The following is a 23,976-nucleotide window of genomic DNA, read 5'->3' as shown; positions in this document are numbered from 1 at the left end:
GCCCCGTGCGTGGGGCTGGACGACGTCAACACGTTAACGAGCTAACTGCGCTAACGCACTAGTTCCCACCCATGTAATTGAGCATTGCGTGGCACATCCGACATACTGTTTTACTTTTGTCCATGACGCGCTTACCTTCAGGGTCATACTTCACATGAAGACCAAAATACAGTGGGGCAAAAAAGTATTTAGTCAGCCACCGATTGTGCAAGTTCCCCCACTTAAAATGATGACAGAGGTCAGTAATGTGCACCAGAGGTACACTTCAACTGTGAGAGACAGAATGTGAAAAAAAATCCATGAATTCACATGGTAGGATTTGTAAAGAATTTATTCGTAAATCAGGAGAGAGAGCGACAGATTTTCTGCTATAACCTTCATTTTATGGAGGCACATTTGAGCACTCGGGTCGCATCAGAGCATCGGGTGGTATAGTGTGAGACCCTGCATCGTGACCTATGAACTTCTAACCCCTGCGAGTCAATCGTACAGTTTGAGCAGGAGCTGAATCGCGCGACTGAAAAAATCGCACAGTGTCTGCCCAGCTTTAGGTGTACTGTCGTCCGAGACTTGCACCGCAGTGTCGGTGTTTGTTTCCCTGTTGGCCATGCTTCTTGTTGTGGTCATCTGTTGTCTTCCGGTATTTTCTCCGTAAGCGACCTTTCCTCGACCAATGAGATGAGCGGTAATCTGAATTGTCATACTCGAATTGTCATAAGTGTGCTGTCAGCACATTGGTCACAAAGCAGGAGAGGGGCTGGGAATTATGTTTTCAAACAAAGCGTTAATTCCATTAAAACTTATAGACTACTTTTGATTCTCACTGTATTACGGGACAAAGTGCGTCCCTTATTAGCTCAATACGGGACGTGTACTTTTGTTTCTAAATACGGGACGATTCCGTTTTTTAAGGGATGGTTGGCAACCCTAGCCAGATCTGAATGAGGGTGGGGGAGGTTCAATTTGCCATGTTGCAACGAGCTTAGCTTCTGTCTTGCTAGCTTGCGCTGCGCTCAGTGGATCTGCGCTCGACAGTGCAGCCTAGGCGGAGTAGTCGAGCGCAGATCCACTGAGCTCTCAACACAGACAGCATCGTCAGAAGAAAAGTTGATAAAATAAATTAAAAATTTGTATTGTTCGATACATATGCGTACCGAACCGAAAGCACTGTATCGAATGGTTCAATATCGATTCGAGTATCGTTGCACCCCTAATATATATATATATGCATATATGTATAGATAGAAAGATAGATAGATAGGTCGTCTGGTTGGTTGTTCTGGATTTACATTGCTTCTCATCATCATCACATCTGTTAGTGAATTCCCGGCCTGCAGTGGTCCGTATCTATCAAAAGTACTCCAAAGAAGGAACAGTGGTCAACCAGTGACAGGGTCATGGCTATATCACACTTCTTCAGAAACATTTTGCTCTTAGTCTGTCTGAAAGAAATTTCAACCAATCAAAAGTTATCACATGTATTTCTGGGGTTCTGAGTAAGCGAAGGTCAGGATGAGTGGCTGTCATATTTTAGTGGACTCCTGCTTGCTCCAGTCTGTGTGTAGGTGGACATAAACACACACACAAACATGGCATGTTTTTTTTGTTTGTTTGTTTTTATTATCTTTGAGAGGACATTTATTGAATTAATACAAATTCCTTTAACCAGCTCCACCATATTCTGATAGATAGATGCCAATTTATAGAAAATTATAACAGTTGAAGCCATTATATATCATTCAAACTGCATCAGCCTACAATTGAGTCTGCAGTGTGTTCGGTAGTGACTGCTCCTTTAGTGTGCCAGTGTCGCCATCTGCTGGACAGGACCAGTGTGGCTGCCAGCTACATACAGTTGCAGCTTGTTACCAACTGCAGTTGCTGAGAACACAAGAAAGCCCCTTCTGGGCTCTCACATTGTTTCCTCTGATTTTCTTGTTGCTGTGTCTGTCTCTTTCTTGCCAGTGTCAATGCTCACTCATGAGTTCCAGCCTCCCAGCCTCAGTGTTCAGTCAGCCTGCATGCCTGACATTCATCCAGACACCAACAGCTATGAAATCACTGTCTACTGTTCAGTATGTTGGAAAACGGCATCAGTGTTCCTGCAAGATCCTTCAGACATCTCAAGTCTTCAATTCAATTCAGTTTTATTTATACAGCACCAAATCCCAACATCAGTTGCCTCAAGGCGCTTTATATTTTCAAAAAAGATTTTCCTTTCACAATGTCACAAATGGAAATCAGATTATTATTCTCCTTTCTCAAAAAAACCCAAAAATTAAAAAAAAAAACAGTTAAATTGTTACTTAAAAAGTATACGTTTTATATAAAAGCCAATCTGGGGGGATTTCTTTGTACACAAGTAAATTTGCAGGTTTAAACTGTAACTTTTCCTCTTTTTTGTGGAAGTGGGCCAAAATTCCTTCGTAAGGACTTGAGAGACTGAGACAAAAAAAAACATTTACATCGAGTCGTTGCTGCTTTGACAAGCTGTTGAATCGTGGGAGCATTTTTTTATTCTTTAATTAATTAATTAATTTTTTTACACGCTATTTCTGCATTTCTGCTTTATTTTTGCTAAATAACTAAAGACAGGGCATAATATATAAGGAGTTGCTGTTGTTCACCTCAGACTGTTTTTTCTGACTTTTATGACCTGGTACAGACTAGATCTTTTTTATTATGTCCTGATGATAAGCAAAACCTTTTTTGGTGGTACAGGGTGTGCGCTCTTTTTACTCTGGCTGTATTTTAATGACGAAACTTGTGGACCTACTGTTGTTAAGCACGACTAGACTAAGCATCGTATATCATTTTCTATTTATATACAATCTTTTCGGTTAAATTAGGCCTGTGTGTCATCATACTATACTATTCAAAGTGTATCTATGTTCTTCATTTGGCCTGGATGAGCGGATGAAACTTTGCATAAACATCGTGTAGAGTAGCGGTCCCAAACCTTTTTTGCCCCACGGACTGGTTTATGTCTGACAATAATTTCACGGACCGGCCTTTAATAAAACCAGTACCGGTACCAAAAAAACCAGAAGATTTATTCATAACACACGGAAAAAGACCCAGGAAAACCGAGTTAACACTAAAAACCGATAAAACCATACATTTCACACCTGAGCCGGCGTGGCCCGGGGACCGATGATCTGAAGGACACGTGAAGTTTGGAGATCTGTAGCGATTAACTCTGCAGAAACTTAGTGACCTCTGCACTTTTACACCTCAACATCTGGTGACCCCGCTCTGTGATTTCACATGGCCTACTACTTTTTGGCTGAGTTGTTGAGTTTCATCCCCAGTGGCTTCCACTTTGTTTACAACAGTTGTCTGTGGAATATTTAGTAACGAGGAAATTTCACAATTGGAATCGTTGCACAGGTGGCATCCTATCACGGTACCATGCTGGAATTCACTGAGCTTCTGAGCGACCCGTTCTTTCACAAATGTTTGTTGAAGCAGTCCCAATGCCGAGCTGCTTGGTTTTATCCTGCGGCCACAGAAATGACTGGAACGCCTGAATTCAGTGGTTTGGATGGCTGAGTGAATACTTTTGGCAGTTCCTCGGAGAATGGCACAGTCTGAATTTGGAGTTAAATTGTTGGGATGTCCAATTTTTGAGAAAATTGTGGTTTTTATTTGGCACAAAAACTGCCCACAGTTAAGGTTTTACTAAGGTGATCACAGCAGGCTACTTCTTGGCCTCTTCATTCCCACAGAAGCAGTAAGGTTGAACTTTTCTCAAATACTACTCCTGGATTTTGGCTTGTTTTTTCTTAAATCACTAATAACACAGTGTTACATGTCATGTATTATTCATCCAAAGTTGTTTACACTTATTTTTCAGACCCGCTAAGGACCATAAGATTTTTAATATGTCCTGATACATAAAACCTTAGGAGGATGCATTTTCTTTCTCATGTGGGTAAAACAAAAAAGGTGTGAAAGGTTCCACTCCTAGGGAAGTTAGGGATCATTAAAATAGTCTGTGTGTTTTGGCAGGATGTCCCCCAGCACAAGTTTTGTAGTTGCTTCCTCCCATCAGGGCCAAATTCACAGAGTCAGCTGAGGCAACCGACAAATCAACAAGTCACATGCTAGTACATAACAGGACAAATCAAAAGCCAAACAAGGTCTTTTAATACCATTTCATTCTTTTTAATGGAAATATTTACTAACAACAGTTAAATAATCTTGCCACTCCTACAGAGGTGTGAAGGATCACTGTACAGTAAGCTTTTCACAGTATTTCTTACAATATTTACATCCCCCATCATCATCTCCTTTAGCAGTGGATGAGTACATTTACAAAGTCACATCTGCAAACCAAGCGCTGTGTCCTTTTACACAGCACTCTACCTTTCAAATCAAAGCACTTACAAAAAGTATATGTCAGCATACAAAGAAAAAGAAGTCAGTTTTCTGAACAGTATTTTGTATAATTAAGTTAGTACATTCACGCACACAAACATAGTTAATCTCAAATTAAATGCAATGCAAACTGAAGCTAACTGTTTTGGTATGACTGGACTGCAACAAACTAAGTGTGGAGTGCAGATTTAGAATCAATAATAAACAAACTGATTTTAAAACAACCGTATAAAGTGACGACATTATGACAGTGAACCGTTTCAATGGCCAGCGTGGAACAGCAAATTCAGACAGCCGGTCTCAGCAGTCGACACAAAAACACATGAAATGGATGCATTTGTCTGGAAATGGGGATCAGAGTCAAGTTCATTTTCTGTTTGCTGTCACCTTACCCAGCACCCAGTCTAAAGAGAAAAAGTTGTTGCAGCATTGTGAATACGGATGCAATATTGTGTCAATATCGTGGATCAAATATCAGGTTTCGCTTTCTTGTCACGTTCGTTTTAACACTGGTTGGATGGATTTATCACAGTTGAGATGATGTGTTGACAGCTCAGTTAACGGTGTCTTATCTCACATTAGCCATCTCTGTCTCCACTCCCTGTTTGAGGAAGTGCACTCACAGACAGAGCAGTGAAAGACTTGTGCAAATAAATAAAGCCAAACATTTTTTATTTGGTATATTTGTCCGGGCTAGTTGTTTTTTTTTTAATTTGTTCTATTTGGCCACATGAAATCTGATCACTGCATCTTTAATGGGTGATACTACAGCAGTGGGTAAGGTGACCAAAGATCCAAACAGCTGCTAAATAAATGCAAAGATTAGTTGGAATGTGTCTTCAATTCATCTCCCACACACTCAGCGTATAAGATACAATGTTACAGGAACCTAAAATGCCTTCCCTTCAAAAAGCTGTCAGCAGCCTGTATAAGTGTCCTCTGAAGGGAATGGAGATATTCACCCAGTGCTCATGGAGTGCGAATGCCCTCTTTATCCCGGCTGATGTCCTACCTGGGTATTAGAATTGTGTGTTCAAGCAGCAAATTCACCAATTTGGCCTTTGCAAATGCACCAAGCTGATTACTTCACTGTTAGTGGCATAAAATAAGTCTCTTGATAACATTTAAATAATAAAATTCACTAAGTGAAGTAAAAGACTCCTGAATATGTGCCAGTGTATGCATCAATAACTTTTAAATCCAGTGAGTTTTGTACTGTTGCAATCAGTTCTTATTCACACTGAGGAGAAGAGAATTATTTTACCTAAAGTTAAGAACGATTAAAGACTTCAGATATTAACAGCACTCCTCAGAAAATCCCTCTCGGGTTAAATGTTCTGAATGAAAGCCATTAACATGCTTTAGTCCCTCTCTCCTGCAGCTCAGCTGGTGAATTATTAAGCCTTCCAGTTACACGACACCAGCAGTAGAGGACAAAGGTCAGAGCTCCCTCTTTGGTGCTAAGGAGGAGTAATACCCCATGACTTCTTTAGAAAGCTGCCAGTTCTGCTCTGCTTTTAGCCAAGTTTGGCCAACGGTGATGGAAACGAAAGGTTCCACCCCACCAGCTCTACCCTCTAGTTTTGCACTGGGATGCCCTGCAGTGACTGGGATGCCCTGCAGTGACTGGGATGCCCTGCAGTGACTGGGATGCCCTGCAGTGACTGGGATGCCCTGCAGTGACTGGGATGCCCTGCAGTGACTGGGATGCCCTGCAGTGACTGGGATGCCCTGCAGTGACTGGGATGTCCAGCGGGGAGGTCACAAAAAGACATCCAACTGCTTAGAAGCCTCTGGAAAAACTTAGTTTTTGAACTCTGTAAACATATCATTGATGACTTTATTGTCTGAATAGTTACTAGTTTCAAGTCTTACACTTTCCAATATGTAATTTTTGTACGTTATTATTCTTATTCTTATTATATTAATTATTAACTTATTACTAGTTATTATTGAGTCAGAAGTTAACTACAGTACTGTACGATTTTGCATATGACTGACAAAATCTGTGAGCCACATCTCAGAAAGAACTCGAGGCTTCAAAATGAGACTCTGCTCACCAATGGCTGACATCACAGTGCATTACATCACATTACATCCATCTTTTCTATACAGTCTATGTTTCACATTACACTCAATCTGTCTGGCCTTTTGAAAAAGGTGACAGGCTTGAACAGATACATTTCTGCTTAGTTAGGTGTTCAGTCAAAAGTTAAGCTGAAAAAAAATTATTTAATAACAAACAGACAAGCTAGATTTCAAAGAAGCCTGCTTTCTAAGCTGTGAGTACTTTTGTGCATTAATGATTTCTTCGTCTTTCAGAGTCAGATCTTTTTCCCAGGAAAACAGTAGCTGATCTCGTGACAGACACCCCCCCCCCCCAGCTAACCCACGCCAGATTCTTTTTGAAAGCTCCACTTGATTTGACCCCAGATAAAACTTATGCAATATGTAATTATGTAAGAAGTTTTGACACTAAATCTGAGATGAATAGAGTGGATTACAGCATGGGACTGAGACTGGGCTATGATTTCAGGACGGTTTGAAAAACAGATGCATAAACCTCCGCAGAGTAAAGGGAGAAGCAACCAAAGACCAAAACTGGGAACTGGTGACCGATCAAAGATGAAAGGGTATAAAGGGAGAGGAGGACATGGCACAGGGAGGATGACAGAGGTGGTGACTTTCCAAAATGTCTGGAAACCTTAAATGGAAAATTTAACAGAGCGATGCGCTGTAACCATAAAAGTCAAAAAGGTGGAAATAATGCTCAAGGACAGGAACACACACAGAGGTCTCGTCTTTGTAGCCATCCCCTCCACCTCCTTCAGTACCACTTTCCAAAGAGTTGTTAACCTGAGATGTTAAATACAAATAAATAAATGCACATTTAGCTTTCCATTTGCTGTTCCAAACACGTGGCGTTTGGCATGAAACACCAACTAACACGCAGACAAGTCTTACAATTCTAGCAGCATAAGCAGCAGCAGTTTGCTGTGAATAAGTGGAAGATGTGGTGAAAGAAGCTGAAAGTGCTTCAACAGGAAAAACAGGGGGCACAGGAAAGGACACCCCGAGGAAAGCTCAGTGCAGAAAGCTACGGGCACTTAGCACCAAAGGTGATGGAAAAAAAAACGAGAAACGGTCACAATGTGTTAAAATATGTAGAGACAGAGGAAGGAACACACACAAGACACAAACATACAATGGGACTAACACCAGGCTGCACCTGTAGTCAGTTTCAGAAAACAAACCATCGCCCTGACACTCTTCAACCCTCTCCTTCCTCTTGTGACATCATTACCAGCGTTGTGGAACATTTTGGTGTCCTATCCCAAACACAGACCTCTCTACGCCTGGTTCAGCTGCTCTAAGAGGAAAAGCGTGACGCTTTTTCAACATATATTACAAACGCAGACGAATGCACTTGCACACATGAAAGTTTTGTCATTCTCGGGCTACAGCGGTGACGTACGTGGAGCTAAAGTTTGGGGGAATCAAAGAGTAATTGCGCTTGTTGCAGGAAAAGGATGCCAGGCTGACCGAGGAGTGGTCCATCAACAGCTGGCTCACAGAAGCGTCTTCATGGGAGAGGAAGTCCCAGCATTTAACCTTCAAACACACCTCCTTCTGGGCTCCTCTCCTCGTCCTTCTGGCTTCCGTCGCCTCCTCTCACTCTGGGATCTGCAGGGCCATCACTGCAGGTTTAGTCTTGAAGTACTGGTTGAAACGTAGCACGGCGTACCTGCAGACGGAGAGACAGAAAAGACTGATTTTTGACTTTGTCGCTTGCACAGAGATGTCTCTTCTCTAAGATTTCTTCTTGGAATGTTACAAATGTGTTCTTTAGATAAGATAAAAAAAGTTTGTGGACACAATTTTTGGCAGATTGGTGAACCTTTGCCACATTCCCAAACACATTCAACCATGACTTGCTTAACTCATCTGCACGGATGTGGTGGTGTGTGCGTCTCTGTGTATGTGTGCGTGTACAGTCATGATGCTTAGTGCTAACCTCTTCACACACGCACACTTACCCCAGGAAGTCAAAATCGATGGAGGAGTATTTGGCTTGGATGAGAGCCCAGAAACCCCAAAAGAAGTGAGAAGCCTTGAGAGAAAACAAATGAGATATCAGATGTGTACCATGAAACAGCAGGGTTGAGCTTGCAAGAGATACTGTGTGCATCTGTCAACATCTGTCTCACCAGAGCAAACTTGTTGACCTGAACGTAGAGCGTCTCTAGCTCTCGCTGGCTGACCTCCTCTGTGTTCTTGGTGAAGAGTTTGTAAGCCTGCAGATACACCTTGAGCCACTCCATTTGCATCTCCCGACTAGGATAGAGTCCATAGTTCGGCTCAGTCATGCCTGAACAAACACATGGACGTGCAGTTGAAGGATAAGCTGTGCACCACCAACACATAACTAACTCATGTAAATCACACTGTGCTTTTGCTGACCTGCAAATTCATTGAAGTGGTTGCCAATGTCAAAGGCCTGGTAGTTGTAGCTGGAGTACTCATAGTCGATGAAGCGCACATGACCTTAAGGAGACCAGAGAAAGGAAAACACGTATGTTACATTATTATGCACGTGGTCATTTACAGCAAAGCTGAAGGGAAGCAATATGAAGCACTCTTCAGGTACTGCTGCCACATGCAGTGCACGGTCACATGACAGACAAAGTCAGAGACAGTTAAAAAGCCTGCTAGCTGTGCTGCCTCTTCACTCAAGTGCTACTGACTGAACCTGAAGAGCATCTTTACATGGAACCGCTGTGTGCTTCAGTTAATCTTCCTTTGTTGGGGCAGGGATTGTTTTTGATGGTCATCTTGAGACAGCAGGAAGTAGAGGGATTATGTGACTATTAGACGCACTGGAGGGACTTGTTGGTCAAACTGTACACCAGTCATCTACACCTGGATGACCGGAACAAGAGCCAGTGAACAACGCCTTTGCAACATTCATGGAAATTTACATGAATGCACTGAAAAACTGCAAATCTTTGATCTTTGTCTATAGTAACAACAGTCTGTCGTTACTATAGACAAGGAGCAGATATACAAAGACCAGATAGACAGACTTAGCTGGGCAAATTAGCATGAATCCACAAAAACTGAATAATGCTTGTGGCTAGGGCAGGGCGATATGGCCAAAAATATTTATCACGATATATATTTGAAAATTTGCGATAACGATATAACTGACGATATAATTGATGCGAGACAAAATACAACTCCACAACATTACTAGCGCAAAAAGACAACCTTCCATTTATTTTCACTTAAACAAGAAGCTGGTTTTTATGTACATTAAAGCTTTATAAAAATGTAACAGTGCAAATGCAAATTCCTTGCTGAAAGTTTAACCAAAAGGCATTTCCAGTAGAAATGGGCTGACATATCCTGAGCATAACCATGTATAATATCCACTGAAGTTAAAAAGAGGTGCTTTGCAACATTAAACTGCAGTGTGCAGTACGCATTTTTCGGACCATAAGGTGCACGGGATTATAAGGCACATTAAGCGAAACAAAGCAGTCAGATAAATCAAACTTTATTAAACTCATTCTTCTTGCTTCCTCCACTTCCCTATCATTGATTCATTAATGTTGAATTCTCTGGCAGCTGCTCTATTCCCATGTTGTTGCAGTATATTAATGACTAACCTCGTATTGTGGATGGATTATCTCAGTTGTTCTCCTGACTGAAGTTTGGTCCGTTTACAGCATCCTGCCATGCGATTGCATTTGTCTCTAACCATCAGGAACCTTCACGTTAACTTTTATAAGTGGAAAAGTGTTAGTGTTCGTCCTCCAGCTTCACTGTTTATGTTATGCTAACATAGCTGTGTCGCTAGCAATCACGTAGCACATCATTATATACCAGCTAGCCCAACTTCAGTAAATCTCTCAGTCAAAACATGCAATATCATGCTTAGGTAACTAGCGAAACTAGCGAGCTAACTTCCGCTAGCTTGCTGCTAACTTCTAACTCTGTTAAATGTAATACATTTTGTTTTCATGGATGCCTGGAAGTTAAACTTCATAGTTACACCTGGTAAAGCAGCAATGCTGATCGTTTTATTAAAGATGAAAGAATTTAGACAGTTTTTAACTCTCAGTGCAGTGTTCGTTAGACATGAAGAATACGGATACCAGATACCAGATACCCAGCCCTACTTGTGGCTCCAGAGGTGATTTAGTAACAATATGTATGACAGTAAATGCTGCCACCAATAACTTACTAACAACATATGCACAGCTTGTTGCTTATAATCTAAGCAAAGGTTTTTTATTTCTCGAACTGATGGGGACGGAGCAGGGAGTAGTCCTTTATATGAATCCTGAGCTGAGTCTTTACATAAAGTCTGTTTTATTACAAGCAGTTGCACTATATAAACCCAAAATATATATCAGCAGACCTGACCAAGCAGCATTTTGGAAGATCCTGATGAATGCAGTGTTAATGAAACCACTGCAACTGGTGCACAAGCATAACTACACACATCACGCTCATTCATTTTTTTCCTGTTTTGCTTCTTGTTTCACGCTGCATGTGTTTCTTGATCCTACAATAGAGAACTTTTTGAATTGTAGTACAAGAGGTGCTGTTGCAAATAGGGCTGGGCCATATTATACCATTCACGGTAATACCGGTATAATGTTAGGCAACGAAAGGAAAATGAAATATCGCGGTAGAATATGAGTAAAACGCGCATGCGCAGTGCCTTTGTTTTCATACGCACATGGCCGATTGTTGAGTGAAACAGATGAACCAGAATTGGTTTGTAAAAATGGTGCAACTTCAGTGATGTGGAACTGGTTTGGTGTTTGTCCGTCAGATACACGACAAAGCACATTTTTTTGCAGAACATGCAAGCGGCCGTCGTTATTGTCGTATTTGTCGGGCTAAGATGCTCTTAAATCTGGGAGTAATCTGGGTCCTAAACTCCATAATTCTTCAGGTCAAACAAACACTGCAGCATCACTGAGAGTTAAAAACTGTCTCAATTCTTTCATCTTTAATAAAACGATCAGCATTGCTGCTTTACCAGGTGTAACTATGAAGTTTAACTTCCAGGCATCCATGAAAACAAAATTTATTACATTTAACGGAGTTAGAAGTTAGCAGGAAGCTAGCGGAAGTTAGCTCGCTAGTTTCGCTAGTTACCTAAGCATGATATTGCATGTTCTGACTGAGATTTCTAGAAAAATTCAAACGTACAGCTCTGCTATCACGTCCAACATAAATGAAGACAGGAAACTAAACAGCACTGACGTTTGTAGGGTTACTGAAGTTGGGCTAGCTGGTATATAATGATGTGCTACGTGATTGCTAGCGACACAGCTATGTTAGCATAACATAAACAGTGAAGCTGGAGGACGAACACTAACACTTTTCCACTTATAAAAGTTAACGTGAAGGTTCCTGATGGTTAGAGACAAATGCAATCGCATGGCAGGATGCTGTAAACGGACCAAACTTCAGTCAGGAGAACAACTGAGATAATCCATCCACAATACGAGGTTAGTCATTAATATACTGCAACAACATGGGAATAGAACAGCTGCCAGAGAATTCAACATTAATGAATCAATGGTACAGAAGTGGAGGAAGCAAGAAGAAGGAGTTTAATAAAGTTTGATTTATCTGACTGCTTTGTTTCGCTTAATGTGCCTTATAATCCCGTGCACCTTATGGTCCGAAAAATGCGTACTGCACACTGCAGTTTAATGTTGCAAAGCACCTCTTTTTAACTTCAGTGGATATTATACATGGTTATGCTCAGGATATGTCAGCCCATTTCTACTGGAAATGCCTTTTGGTTAAACTTTCAGCAAGGAATTTGCATTTGCACTGTTACATTTTTATAAAGCTTTAATGTACATAAAAACCAGCTTCTTGTTTAAGTGAAAATAAATGGAAGGTTGTCTTTTTGCGCTAGTAATGTTGTGGAGTTGTATTTTGTCTCGCATCAATTATATTGTCAGTTATATCGTTATCGCAAATTTTCAAATATATATCGTGATAAATATTTTTGGCCATATCGCCCTGCTCTAGTTGCAAAGATCATGTTTCTGTTTTCCTTAAAACCTAGTAACCGCCAGATAAATCCTAGTTATTGGGAATGCTAACATTACGGCTGAATTAATTTGCTAACAGGCAAATGCTTTTCCCCCCAGAAACCAAACTAACATATAATATTTGTTTATGGGTGTTTCTTCTTCATTTGTAGAGCACACAAATCCTTTTTTCCGGTCATTGATGGTTATCAGCATGCTGCACTGTGCATCATGGCTAATGCTAACGTAGTCAGCTATTGTGGATTCAAGCTAATTTGTCCAGCTGTTTGCATTAGCCAAGCTGTGGTACAAAATATTAGAATTCTTAGTATTTTGTACCACAGCTTGGCGAACACATGTGACAACTATCTGTCTGTTTTGAAACTCCTCAAAGCCCAAGGCCATTTCTATAAATGTTAGCACAGACTGCCTAAAGAATAAAAGGAAACAACTGTAAAAGTCAGCATATGATATTAGAGAGCTGTATGTGTGCATGCTGGTTGTTATAGATGCACAAACAGAAAGTTATACTAAAAGGGAAATATTATGCAAATAAAGCATTACTTTAGTAACTCCCAACCTTTACATGTTAACACCAAAAGATGTTTTTGTGCTGGTGCAGGCAGTTAGTATAACATGCCTCACTTCTAGTGACCCAGCTGTCAATGATCCACTGGAATGGGGGCAGTGTGGGGAGTGAAGTTAGAAGTGCTGCTGCTCATTCTGGTTGTAAAATAGAATCACAGCCGTGAGACGAGAAGCTCAGATTAAGGCTCAGACACTTACCCTCTTTGCTGTTGTGGATGATGTTCTTGCAGAGCAGGTCATTGTGACAGAGCACCACAGGTGAGCCCAGTGTGGAAAGATGTTCCTTCATCCAAACCATCTCCTGCTCCAGCACCACCTTGCTGGGAACTTCCTGCTGTATTCTGGACAGGGAAGGAAATGGAGAGAAGGTCAGTGTAGTCGCGCACATTGTTGTGACAACCATTCAGAATAGCTGCACGCACAACACTGTGTCCACCTGTTAAGTAAGTATCACAGGAATACTTTCACTGGCCGTTTTTCACCTAAATAAAACACCTTTCATTATTTTGGTATCATGCCACGTGGGAACATATGTGAAATGAAAACAACTGAGTGCGACATGCACAGGCAGCACACACAAGCTCAGTGGGGCTCTGGCCTGCTGACTCCTGGGAACACAGTTGCAGAGAAACAAGTTCTCAGTGGACCCTCCTGTTGCTGGAGTCACTGTTATTACGGCTACATTACACCTCATTTCCTGAGTTTTCAGACCTGACTACCAACATCTGATCTGCGATTTATTCCACACTGTACTTGAAATAATAACCTGGAGACCGCTGGAAGCACTGTGAGAATCATGTTCTTTGATTTCTCCAGTGCCTTCAACACCATTCTTCCCTCGGTTCTAAAGGACAAGCTGGTGAACTCTGGAGTGGACCATCACCTCACTACCTGGATCCTGGACTACCTCACCGACCGACCACAGTATGTGAGGACTCAGGGCTTTGTGTCGGACAGGGTCGTCTGCAGTACGGGGGCCCCACAGGGAACGGTTCTGGCTCCGTTCCTCTTCACCATCTACACTGCAGACTTCTCCCACAATTCCACCCAGTGCTTCCTGCAGAAGTTCTCTGATGACTCTGCAATAGTCGGCCTCATCACTGATGGGGACGACAAGGAGTACAGAGGTCTGACCCAAGACTTTGTGGACTGGTGCCAGCTGAACTACCTCCAGATCAACGCCAGTAAAACCAAGGAACTGGTGGTAGACTTCCGCAGGCACAAGCATTCTCCACTGCAACCACTGAACATCCAAGGTATGGACATTGAGGCTGTGGACAGCTACAGGTACCTTGGTGTTCATCTGAACAATAGACTGGACTGGACTCATAACTCAGACGCCCTCTACAGGAAAGGGCAGAGCAGGCTGTACCTGCTGCGGAGACTCAGGTCGTTTGGAGTGGAGGGCCCACTCCTGAAGACCTTCTATGACTCTGTTGTGGCTTCTGCTATCTTTTATGGCGTGGTCTGCTGGGGCGGCAGCATCTCTGCTGGGGACAGGAAGAGACTGAACAGGGTGATCCGAAGGGCCAGCTCTGTTCTAGGATGCCCTCTGGACCCAGTGGAGGTGGTGAGTGACAGGAGAACGGCGGCTAAGCTGTCATCCCTGATGGACAACATCTCCCACCCCATGCAGCAGACTGTGACAGCACTGAGCAGCTCCTTCAGTGGGAGACTGCGGCACCCACGGTGTGGGACGGAGAGATTTCGCAGGTCTTTCCTCCCCACTGCTGTCAGACTCCATAATAAAGACTTTAACTGATCAAGCACACACATCCATACATATGCAATAATACTAAGTGCAATAATCCTTTCTGTCATCGTTGTATTTTTACTCAGTTGTATATAGTATTTGTATTTGTATTCTATTCTTATCTTATTGTATATTTATTTTATTTTATTCTACTGTATATAGTATTTTATTTTATTCTATTCTGTACAGCTGTGTACTGTATTTATTCTTATTGTATTCTAATTTTTGCCTCATAACTTTTGCACTGTCCACTTCCTGCTGTGACAAAACAAATTTCCCACGTGTGGGACTAATAAAGGTTATCTTATCTTATCTTATCTTATTAACATTCATGCATATCCTGCACCAGTATTTATATAAATCTTTGCTCTTCTCATCTGTGTGCACATGACACAAACCTACTGAGGCTTCACGCATCACGAAGGGTTCAGCCCAGCTAAGATTGTGTAGTCTGATCTGATGGTAGTCCAAAGGTGGTCTTACTAGATAGCAGAGAAAGAGCTAAGGTAGTCTCATCCAAGCAAAAGCTAAGAGTGCTGAGTAGAAACCCCTTTGTTAAATGTAATGGGCTTATGTGGATTACTCCAGTATCAATCTGAAGACAGTCTGAGCTCAGAGAAAACCAGTGTGCACACAGGATGCACCCTCTCCTCTCAGATTTCCATCTAGCTAGCTCTCTCTCTGACACTCACTCAAACTTAACTCATCTAACATGTCATCCACAAAGGAAATGTTACTGAAATGATTCTGATTTAGACTAAATGCTACAAATAACACCGGCCTATTAAAATGAAGCGCAACATGAGGGCTTCTCAGATAGCAGTGTGCAACAAGTGTCTGCTGTCCAGGACCAGGGACTCTAGCTGTCTGTGTTACCAAGGACGGGATAAAGTGATCTGATAGACCGGGCTAAGCAAACATCTGCTGGCCCACTGAATGCCAAACACTCCCTAATCCAGTCTGCTATTATTGTTACAGTTATATAAGCCACATGCTGGACTTAATCTAACAGGGAAGAGAACAAAGATATTAGCTGGGACTGGGCAGCTGGCCAGGTTATAAAATGGTATACTTTATCTGCTCCACATGTCTCTGCCATGCTATCCTCCTTATTATATAGAGATGAATTTACATTTTCATTAAACACACTTCTAGGTAAGGCTGGGAAATTACATCTCTATTACATCTCATCTTTTGGCTGACAAATATCTTGGTGTTTTCTATGCTGCAAGCCAAGTGTTCAGTTTTATGCTAAAGCTACAAGTCAACGATATTTTACTCATATAAAACACAAAGATAAGATTAAAAAGTTTACTGTCTTCATGCTGCTTTGACATATTTCAGTAGAAATATAAAGCTTGCTCCATTGTTGTAATGAGCTAATTAGCATAGCAATAACATTATTGTGTCATTGGTTAATTCTGCCCGGCGTCTGACCTTAGCACGTTTACTTCTCTCTACAGACTTGATTTGGGCTATATCCCATATGCTGTCAAATCATGCGACTTTGCAGTATGTGTGCTTGCAATGGAACAGGAGACCTTGTATTTGCAGCAGAGCACCTAACTCTCTTCTACTGAGACTAGCTAAGGTGTATTGCTTATTTAGTCCTACGTGCTTTTTAAACAAACCTGGGAAAAAAAAAAAGAGAACTTGAGTCAGTGCCGAGTATTTCAGCTGCGTGACAGTCTTAATTGCTAACGCATTCTCAAATGGACAGTGCTGTGCCAACAGGAACATTTGTTAGCCTTCAAACCCAGAAATAATGTTAAAGTTTATATTTGGACATCAATACATGAACCGCACAGGATACAGTCGTACGCTTTTTGCAGTTATCTCTGTCATTTTTTATGCAAAGAAAGCCCAACTACCCCACTGCTTCATCACGGAGAACTTGCAGAATATTTCAGGCTCTATGCAAACAGCTTATGTTCTCATTTAACAGGAAACTCATGCTGGGCTTTATGGACTATTTGCATCATTATCACGGTGATAATGATAACCTTAACTTTGAGCTTTGAAAGTAGATAAGCAGGAGCTCACCTGATGTTGGAGGCTTGCTCTGTGAATTCTGTGGCTACAAGTGAGAAATATTTCCGCATCTTGATCCAGAGGTTGGGTTTGGGGATGCAGCCGTTGTGTGCATGGATGGCGTGGATACGAGCCATTTCCCTGGCTATCAGCCTAAGCGGAGACAGACAGAACAAGGTTACAGTCGTGGCAAGATTTCAACTACAGACCATTAGTATCTAGTTGTAAAGAATCCCCACAGTACAGTGGCAGAGTGTCCTACTTCATTTATCTACAAGGACAAATTTTGGTTACAGAGTTCCTGGAGATAGTTGAATTAAAACAAGAAAATACATAATGTCCACTACACAGAGCTGACGTCCACAATGGGAAGACTGTTTCACAGTCAAAACATTGTGTTACCAGATAAAGCATTCCCTCTAAATGTTGCGTTTCAGCTCAGAACCTTGTGGAATTGTCCGTTTTCTTCATTATACAGTTCTTTTTTTGTGCGTCCTGTGCATTTCTCCATGTGTCTAATCTTTGTTGTATGAGGCAGAAAAGCACTGATGTTAAAATTTTCACCATCTTTGAGTAAACTCAAAAAACCCATTCAAACATTGCTGTGACAAATTCACACCTGAGCAGAGTAGGATCTCTGACATCCTGCGTTCCAAGTGCATCTCCCTGCATGAACTCATAGCAGATGCCATTTAGAAAGGTGCAGTAGAGGCGAGGAGCACAACCATTAGCATGCAGCACCTAGGAGACACAAAAAGATGACAATGAGGTAGGAGCAAACAACTGCTTACGTTAATTAATTTAGGACTCTGCAACGCGGCAACACTACCTGAAAGCTCTTAAGCTCATTGTCTCGGTCCACAATCAGCTCTGTTTTGTTTCCATATACTCGGACCAGGACTACGTCATTTGGACTGTCGTCCACGTAGCAGCCCACTAGCTTGTTGGTGGTTCCATCGGTGAAGAGCTGGAAAAAGATGAAACCACATCTCGTCTCAAACAGAGCCTCTGATTGTACAGCGCCATGGTGCTTCAGGACTGTTTTCCTGAAAGCTATTAGTTACCTCTAAGTCAACATCAACCCTGAAGACACCATACAGCTTTGACCTACATGAGATGAATATGTCAGAACGCCTCCGCAGGGTTCACAGAAGACTTGAGCTAAATGTTGAAGTGGTTTTTAAGTCATCTTACTAAGATTTTGTTTGAATAATAGTTGTACAAGAACATGAGAACAGGGCATGGTCAGTCTGTGTTAGCAAGAGCAGTGTATGGACAGTGACATGGAGAGGGATATTACAGTAGGGCATAAAACTCATCAAAAATGAATGCACACTACAGAGTGTAGTGGTTCAACAGCCCTCTGCAGCGGTCTACACAGATACAGTCCTCAGATAGAGTCATCTGCCACCATGTTCTCGACAAGTGGTTGAGTGTTTGTGTGGCATCCACCAAGCCCACTTGTCCCCTTACGCTGATGACGATGATGACATACCAACATTATACTGAGTTACTCCCTTTAGCCTAAGAGGAAACATTTTTATCTTGATCATATCATCCTGGACGGTACGGTGGTGCAGTAGTTACAACTGTCACGTCACAGCAAGAAGGTCCAGGGTTCAAATCCATCAACTGTGTGGACCTTGCATATTCTGCTAGTGCCTGCGTGGGTGCTCCCCATGTATTCTGATTTCCTCCCACAGTCCAAAGGTTAACTGGTGATGTTCTCTATCTGGCTACAGGATGTTTTTTAAGCTTGTAATGTACACCCAGTATTTGTTTCATATCGGCTCACGTTCACATTGTAAACGAACTGTAAATGAACCTCTCTGGAGTTCGTTTGGACTTTGGACTGTTGGTTCTTGGTGTGGTTGTTTTGGTCCACATGTGAGTGCAGTTACTATGTTCACATCCACACAAACAAACCGCACCAGTTGGGAAAACGAACCAGAGTAAAAACACCCTGAGTGTTCCTTCATATCACTGGTGAAGACTTCTTGCACGTCGCCTGATCAGTCTTAAAGAGTGATGCTGTCAACAAGCTGAGTCAAATGCTTTTTCTAAAATGAAAAGTTAGCAAAAAGCCTTGTGTGTTTGAAACTTGGCCTTAAAAAACAAAAAAATCGGAGTGACAGCGTGGCTCCAGTGGACAGTGGTGGGCCGGTCCGTCCCGCTGCAGCGGACACAATAACAACATACACACTGCCTGCATCTCCCCCCAAGGACCAGACGCTCACTCACGCATATCTGGCATTCCACACGTGGCTCACCACAAAGATGGGCGACAGACATCCCTGTTATGACTATTCATACACAAGCATACACGCCTTTGCCAAAACGTGACTGATCCCTTCTGCCCGCCACACAATACGCTGCTAAGACCTACGATCAATACATCGACAGACAGCGATAAGCTTGGACCCAGACAGAGGTAAACATTCTGCCATATACTGCTTGCATGGGACATTGATGGTGGCATCCCCCCCTCAACCACCCCACTACCAATAACCAGCTCCCTGTAGGGTGACCTCACTGTACAGGCTGGAACAGGTTTCCTTTGATTGACGTGAATCTTTGAGTCTTCGTTATGTGAAACTTGTAAGAGGAGACCATTTCTCTGTCGCTGCAGGCACTCTGCCATTTTCAGGAAGTGTGTGGATGTTTGGCAATAGACAATAAAAATCTCCCTGTCCAGGTGGCAGGGCCGGTCAGGTCTTCCTGTTAGCAGTGCAGGTGTATAAATCTACTGTCAGAGTGGTAGTCGTTGAGAGAAGTTTTGCCAGTCTGGCCTGGAAAAGTCGAGATAAACACGGTCACATCCTCAGCTGCAGGTGGCTGTTGTGCAAGGCCCAGGGAGAGGAGTAACCAGGATGTAAATACAGGGCTGAAGAAGCTGGGCTTAGACTGTGCCACTGAGGACTTTTAACAGTTCTGTAGCGCTCACTGCTCCAAAAACTTTGACCCAGCTACGACACAACAGTTACTAGATCCTTTTACCTGGAATCAATTATGCATTTTTCTTTCCCTGATGAGTCAAGTCTCTGTGGATTACCTAACACCACCACACTTCTAGGGAAATCTTTTAAAAAAAGACTTCTTGGAACCACATCTGCCACCAACTGTTATTATATTACAATGAATAAAGGTGCTGATACGCACCATTGTCTACATACCCAATGGTACAATATGTCATGACGTTGTTATAGGGGTGGATGTTTAGCTCATGGCCTATATTATTAAAGCACATTGTTATTATCGTCCCACATCAAAGTATAAGCAAAAGCACAAACCTGAGGTAGGCCTATGACGATGAATTCCATATAAGAGTTTCCTTCAACTTTGTAAATCAACATCAAGGCTTTACTTCCAACCTTTTAACTTTGCATTAAACTGGGGATTAATTTGCAAATATTAGATATAGATTTTAATCCCACAGTAGGGAAATTCACTTGTTACAGGAGCATGAGGGTCCGAAAAAAAGGGAATTATAGATGTATTCAAAAACAATAAAAATAAACAAATAAGGTACTAAAAAAAAAAAAAAAAAAAGTTAAACCTGCTAAAAATTAAGATCAATACAATTCATACAATTTTTCTCCTGTTGACTCTCAGGCCTGATCACTCCATCAAGACAAAATGATTTCCACTGTTTAAAAATTCATGACAACTACTCAATAAAAGTTCAGCTCTAACATAACGAATGAATAAATCGTCCAGTATCTGATAATGGGATGCAGGGGCACCAGGCTAAGCAGGGAGCCCAGATCTCCCTCTCACCAACCAGCGAGCCCTCCAGTTTATCCGGGGACTTATTGGGGTGTTTCCAGGCCAGCCGAGAGACAGAATCTCTCCAGCGTGTCCTTGGTCTGCCCCATGCCTCCTCCAGGTAGGACGTACCCAACTGAAACACCTTACCCAGAAGGCAATACCTCAACTGACTCCTTTCGATGTGGAGGAACAGCGGCTCTGCTCTGAACCCCTCCCAAATGACTCAATTCCTCTTCCTATGCTAATAGAGAGCTTATCTACAGTTCGGAGAAAGCTCATTTGCAAAGCATGCATCTGCGATCTCATTCTGCCTGGTTCTGCCGGAGGTTTCTTCCTGTTAAAAGGGAGTTTTTCCTTCCCACTGTTGCCAAAGTGCTTCCTCATAGGGGGTCATATGATTGTTGGGTTTTTCTCTGTATCTATGAAGCGCCTTGAGGCGACTTATGTTGTGATTTGGCGCTATATAAATAAAATTGAATTGAATTCTTTCCCCTTTAAAAGAACCAACAATGTCCTGTCTGCCTGCATCTGAATTTGTATTCTCAGATGGCTGGCATCACCATCAGCCCACATACCATAACAGTAGATGGCTTTTGTATGGATAAAAGGATAAAAGTTTTCAAACTACCACATGTAAATCTTACGGTTTGCTGACTTAGACTTTTACAGTGCAGGGTCACTAAAATTCCAGTAGTAATAATTTGTGACATTAATGTTATGACATAACAGTAAAGTATTTTTCCATTGTCAGGTAAATCATTTTTACAGTTTAAATGAGCTGCCACTAACAGCCTGGGCTGCTGGTGAGAAGCAATGATTGGTGGGATTTGACCTGTAAGGCAGGGTTGGCAGAGGTGTGCTCACGTGTTGGTGCCCGATCTACAGCAGCTATAAATAAATGCTGATTAGCACATCTAGTAGCACAGTAACTATTACGCTAAATTAAACTCAAAGTTCAAATGATTGCTGGAGGGCAAGCAGTACTGTTTTTGCCATTCAGGTGGGTGTGTCCCAGTAATCTGACATCACCTGAAAGCTAGAGAGACATGTTGGCTTGCTAATGCCCATCAGTGATAAGATACATATGACTGGGGCTGATGTTTAATCTCTGCTTTTGTAGCTGAGGAAATGTTCAAAGAGACGAAAGACTTTAAAACACTTGGAAAAAAAAGTTTTTTATTTTACTTGTATAAAATGGGAACAACAACAATATTATCCGGAGACTCAGCCTATTTGCTATATCCTCTGTAGTGGACATAGTAAAACTGGAAGATGTTTTTTCCCAACGGTTCTTTGTTTATTAAAAACACACACACACACACACACACACACACACACACACACACTTACACTTCTTTAGTACTATTTTTTAAGAAAACATTTAAACGGTTTAAAAGAAGAGACTGTATATCTTGGCCTCCAACATGTACACTCCATTGAAGTCCAAAATCTAGTGTGTCTAATATCATTAGGATTCACACACATGTATTTGGGAAGAAACGAGACACAACAATCAGCTGCAGGCTATAATGAACACAAAGCTCAGGGACCTGCTGTAACACAGTCTGTCCCTTTGAACTAGTAATTATTACCAATCACCGTGTTCCTCTATCAAACTGACCATCGCGCCACCATCAGCTGTCCTCCAACACCAAGATGACAGCGCGACTTATACCAGCTTTCACACCGTCTTTAAGTGCCCTACGCGATGTGCACTTTGGGCATACACTACAGATAAGAAGCGTACCAAGCTTTGGGACATCCTGGTGCAAGTTTGCTAATTAATTAGAACACCTTGATAGCTACGGTAACCTATAAATGTAAATTTTCTCTAAAGCAAAACCAATTTAAACTTCTTAGTTGGTAAAGAAAATAGAAATAGTCAACTATAGGCGGTGCAATAAAATTAATTCAGCTAGGCGACATGTCAGGTTGCCACGACCCTCCTACTAGCTTGCCGGTGATGCTGCAAAGCTGTCAATCCTTTCCTAGCCTAGCATAATCAGTACAGCTAGCTTTGCGGCTAACGTTACCTTGGTCTTGACGTCGCTCGAGTCCCACGCCGGTCTCAGCTCTTTAATGAGCTTCATCGCTCCCTCCGTTACGTTGCGCTCGTCCACGAAAACTGGGATTTTTCTAATTACCGGCGAGCCCACGGGTACATGTATTTGCGTCTCCATCCTGCAGCAATTTCTCTGAAACGTTAATTTCCAAGCCCTTGGCGTAAATTTCTAAAAAAAAAATTGCACCATACGAGTGCCGCTTGGTTTAGAAGTAAGTGTTGGTGTGGTTTTTGTGAGTGACCTAAGACTGGCTCAAGAGATTTAACACGCTGCTGTAACGTTGAGTTGAAAGCGGTACAGATGTACGATGAAACTGCCGGGTACTGATGGTCGTCGCCGGTTTTCTTAGGAGTCAGCCAACTGTACCATTTCCTCCTAATTGGCTCCGCCCGCCCGGGATCATCCGATTGTACCGCCGGTTGAGACGCACTGCATTCGAGCACGCCCATTACTTCCGAAGATGCCCGAGCAGTGCCGGGTTCAGCCGAATGATAGCTGATAAAATGGAAAAATTAATTTTGAAAGTGAAGCCTGGAATTAGTGATGGGACGCGCTGCGCCGTCGAGAAATCCAGGAAGGCTTTTATCAAGCGCGTGCCGAGGCTTGCTTCTTTAAGGGCGAGTGACGTCACTAATGACGTCTGAAGCCTCGCTGTTTTAGCAGGTGGTTCGAGCGTTGGTGTGATTTATGATTTATAGATATTTAGTCTTCCTTTTGGAGTTTCACATCTGACATAGACGCGCTTGTTATCATGGAGCATGCTAAAAGGAGAAGGGCTGACATTGTCCTTGCAACATTGGAATTTCATAAATGCACGAATGGCTTGGCGCGCAAAAGAATAATGTCACAACAATGTGATTGGTCACTTGCAATGTTGAACCTGGAACAACATTTTCATGATGGTCTGGGAACAACACCAACACGAGGATATCAGATCATCCAAATAATGATATGAAAATATCATTATTTTGTCATTATTTTAAATGTCTTACACTGTAGGCTATTTTCTTTGCCATCAGAATCAGAATGAGAATACTGAAACATGCAACCACACCTGAATTAAAAATGCACAATTAATTACCCAAACACTTGTAATATAATCTTAGTAATGAAAATAATAATACAATGCACCTTTGGGTCATATAGTCTGGAAAGGAAAGTGATGCTAACCCATTTCTACAGTTTGTACATAACTTTAAAGAGAACTTTAATTCAAAAACACCTCACTTACATTCAGATATTTGATGTAGGGATTATGTCAGTCTTGGCCTGTTTGCATTAGCAATGTTACAGAGTTGTTGCCAACTAATCTAATTAGTTGCCAAAT

General features: G+C 42.0%; 1 protein-coding gene across 1 annotated transcript; it reads right to left on the bottom strand.

Moving 5' to 3' along the window:
- Positions 1–4,142: 4,142 nt before the first annotated feature.
- On the bottom strand, positions 4,143–23,053 carry etnk2 (ethanolamine kinase 2). The gene is made up of 9 exons (XM_086291271.1): positions 22,620–23,053; positions 17,648–17,785; positions 17,438–17,559; positions 16,831–16,971; positions 13,233–13,375; positions 8,842–8,925; positions 8,589–8,749; positions 8,418–8,491; positions 4,143–8,125 (listed from the first exon to the last, which is right to left on the bottom strand). Exons 1-9 carry the CDS (start codon positions 22,764–22,766, stop codon positions 8,053–8,055), a joined length of 1,083 nt encoding a protein of 360 aa, XP_086147397.1. The 5' UTR covers positions 22,767–23,053; the 3' UTR covers positions 4,143–8,052.
- Positions 23,054–23,976: the final 923 nt, after the last annotated feature.

Source organism: Aulonocara sp. 'chitande type north' Nkhata Bay, linkage group LG5 (assembly GCF_057382095.1).
Source record: "Aulonocara sp. 'chitande type north' Nkhata Bay isolate Kocher_YH1m ecotype deep benthic linkage group LG5, A_spYH_male_GT1.1, whole genome shotgun sequence".
In the NCBI taxonomy this organism is placed as follows: Eukaryota; Metazoa; Chordata; class Actinopteri; order Cichliformes; family Cichlidae; genus Aulonocara; species Aulonocara sp. 'chitande type north' Nkhata Bay.
The sequence above is the reverse complement of the archived record's forward strand: the minus strand, read 5'-3'. Positions and strand labels throughout refer to the sequence as shown.

Excerpts from the sequence above, each read along its gene's own strand:
- etnk2 (XM_086291271.1), bottom strand. The coding sequence starts at position 22,766 with ATGGAGACGCAAATACATGTACCCGTGGGCTCGCCGGTAATTAGAAAA. Across the intron at positions 16,972-17,437 it reads AGAGATCCTACTCTGCTCAG|GCTGATAGCCAGGGAAATGG; the intron begins GTGTGAATTTGT and ends GTCTCCGCTTAG. Across the intron at positions 8,126-8,417 it reads ATCGATTTTGACTTCCTGGG|GTACGCCGTGCTACGTTTCA; the intron begins GTAAGTGTGCGT and ends CTCCGTCTGCAG.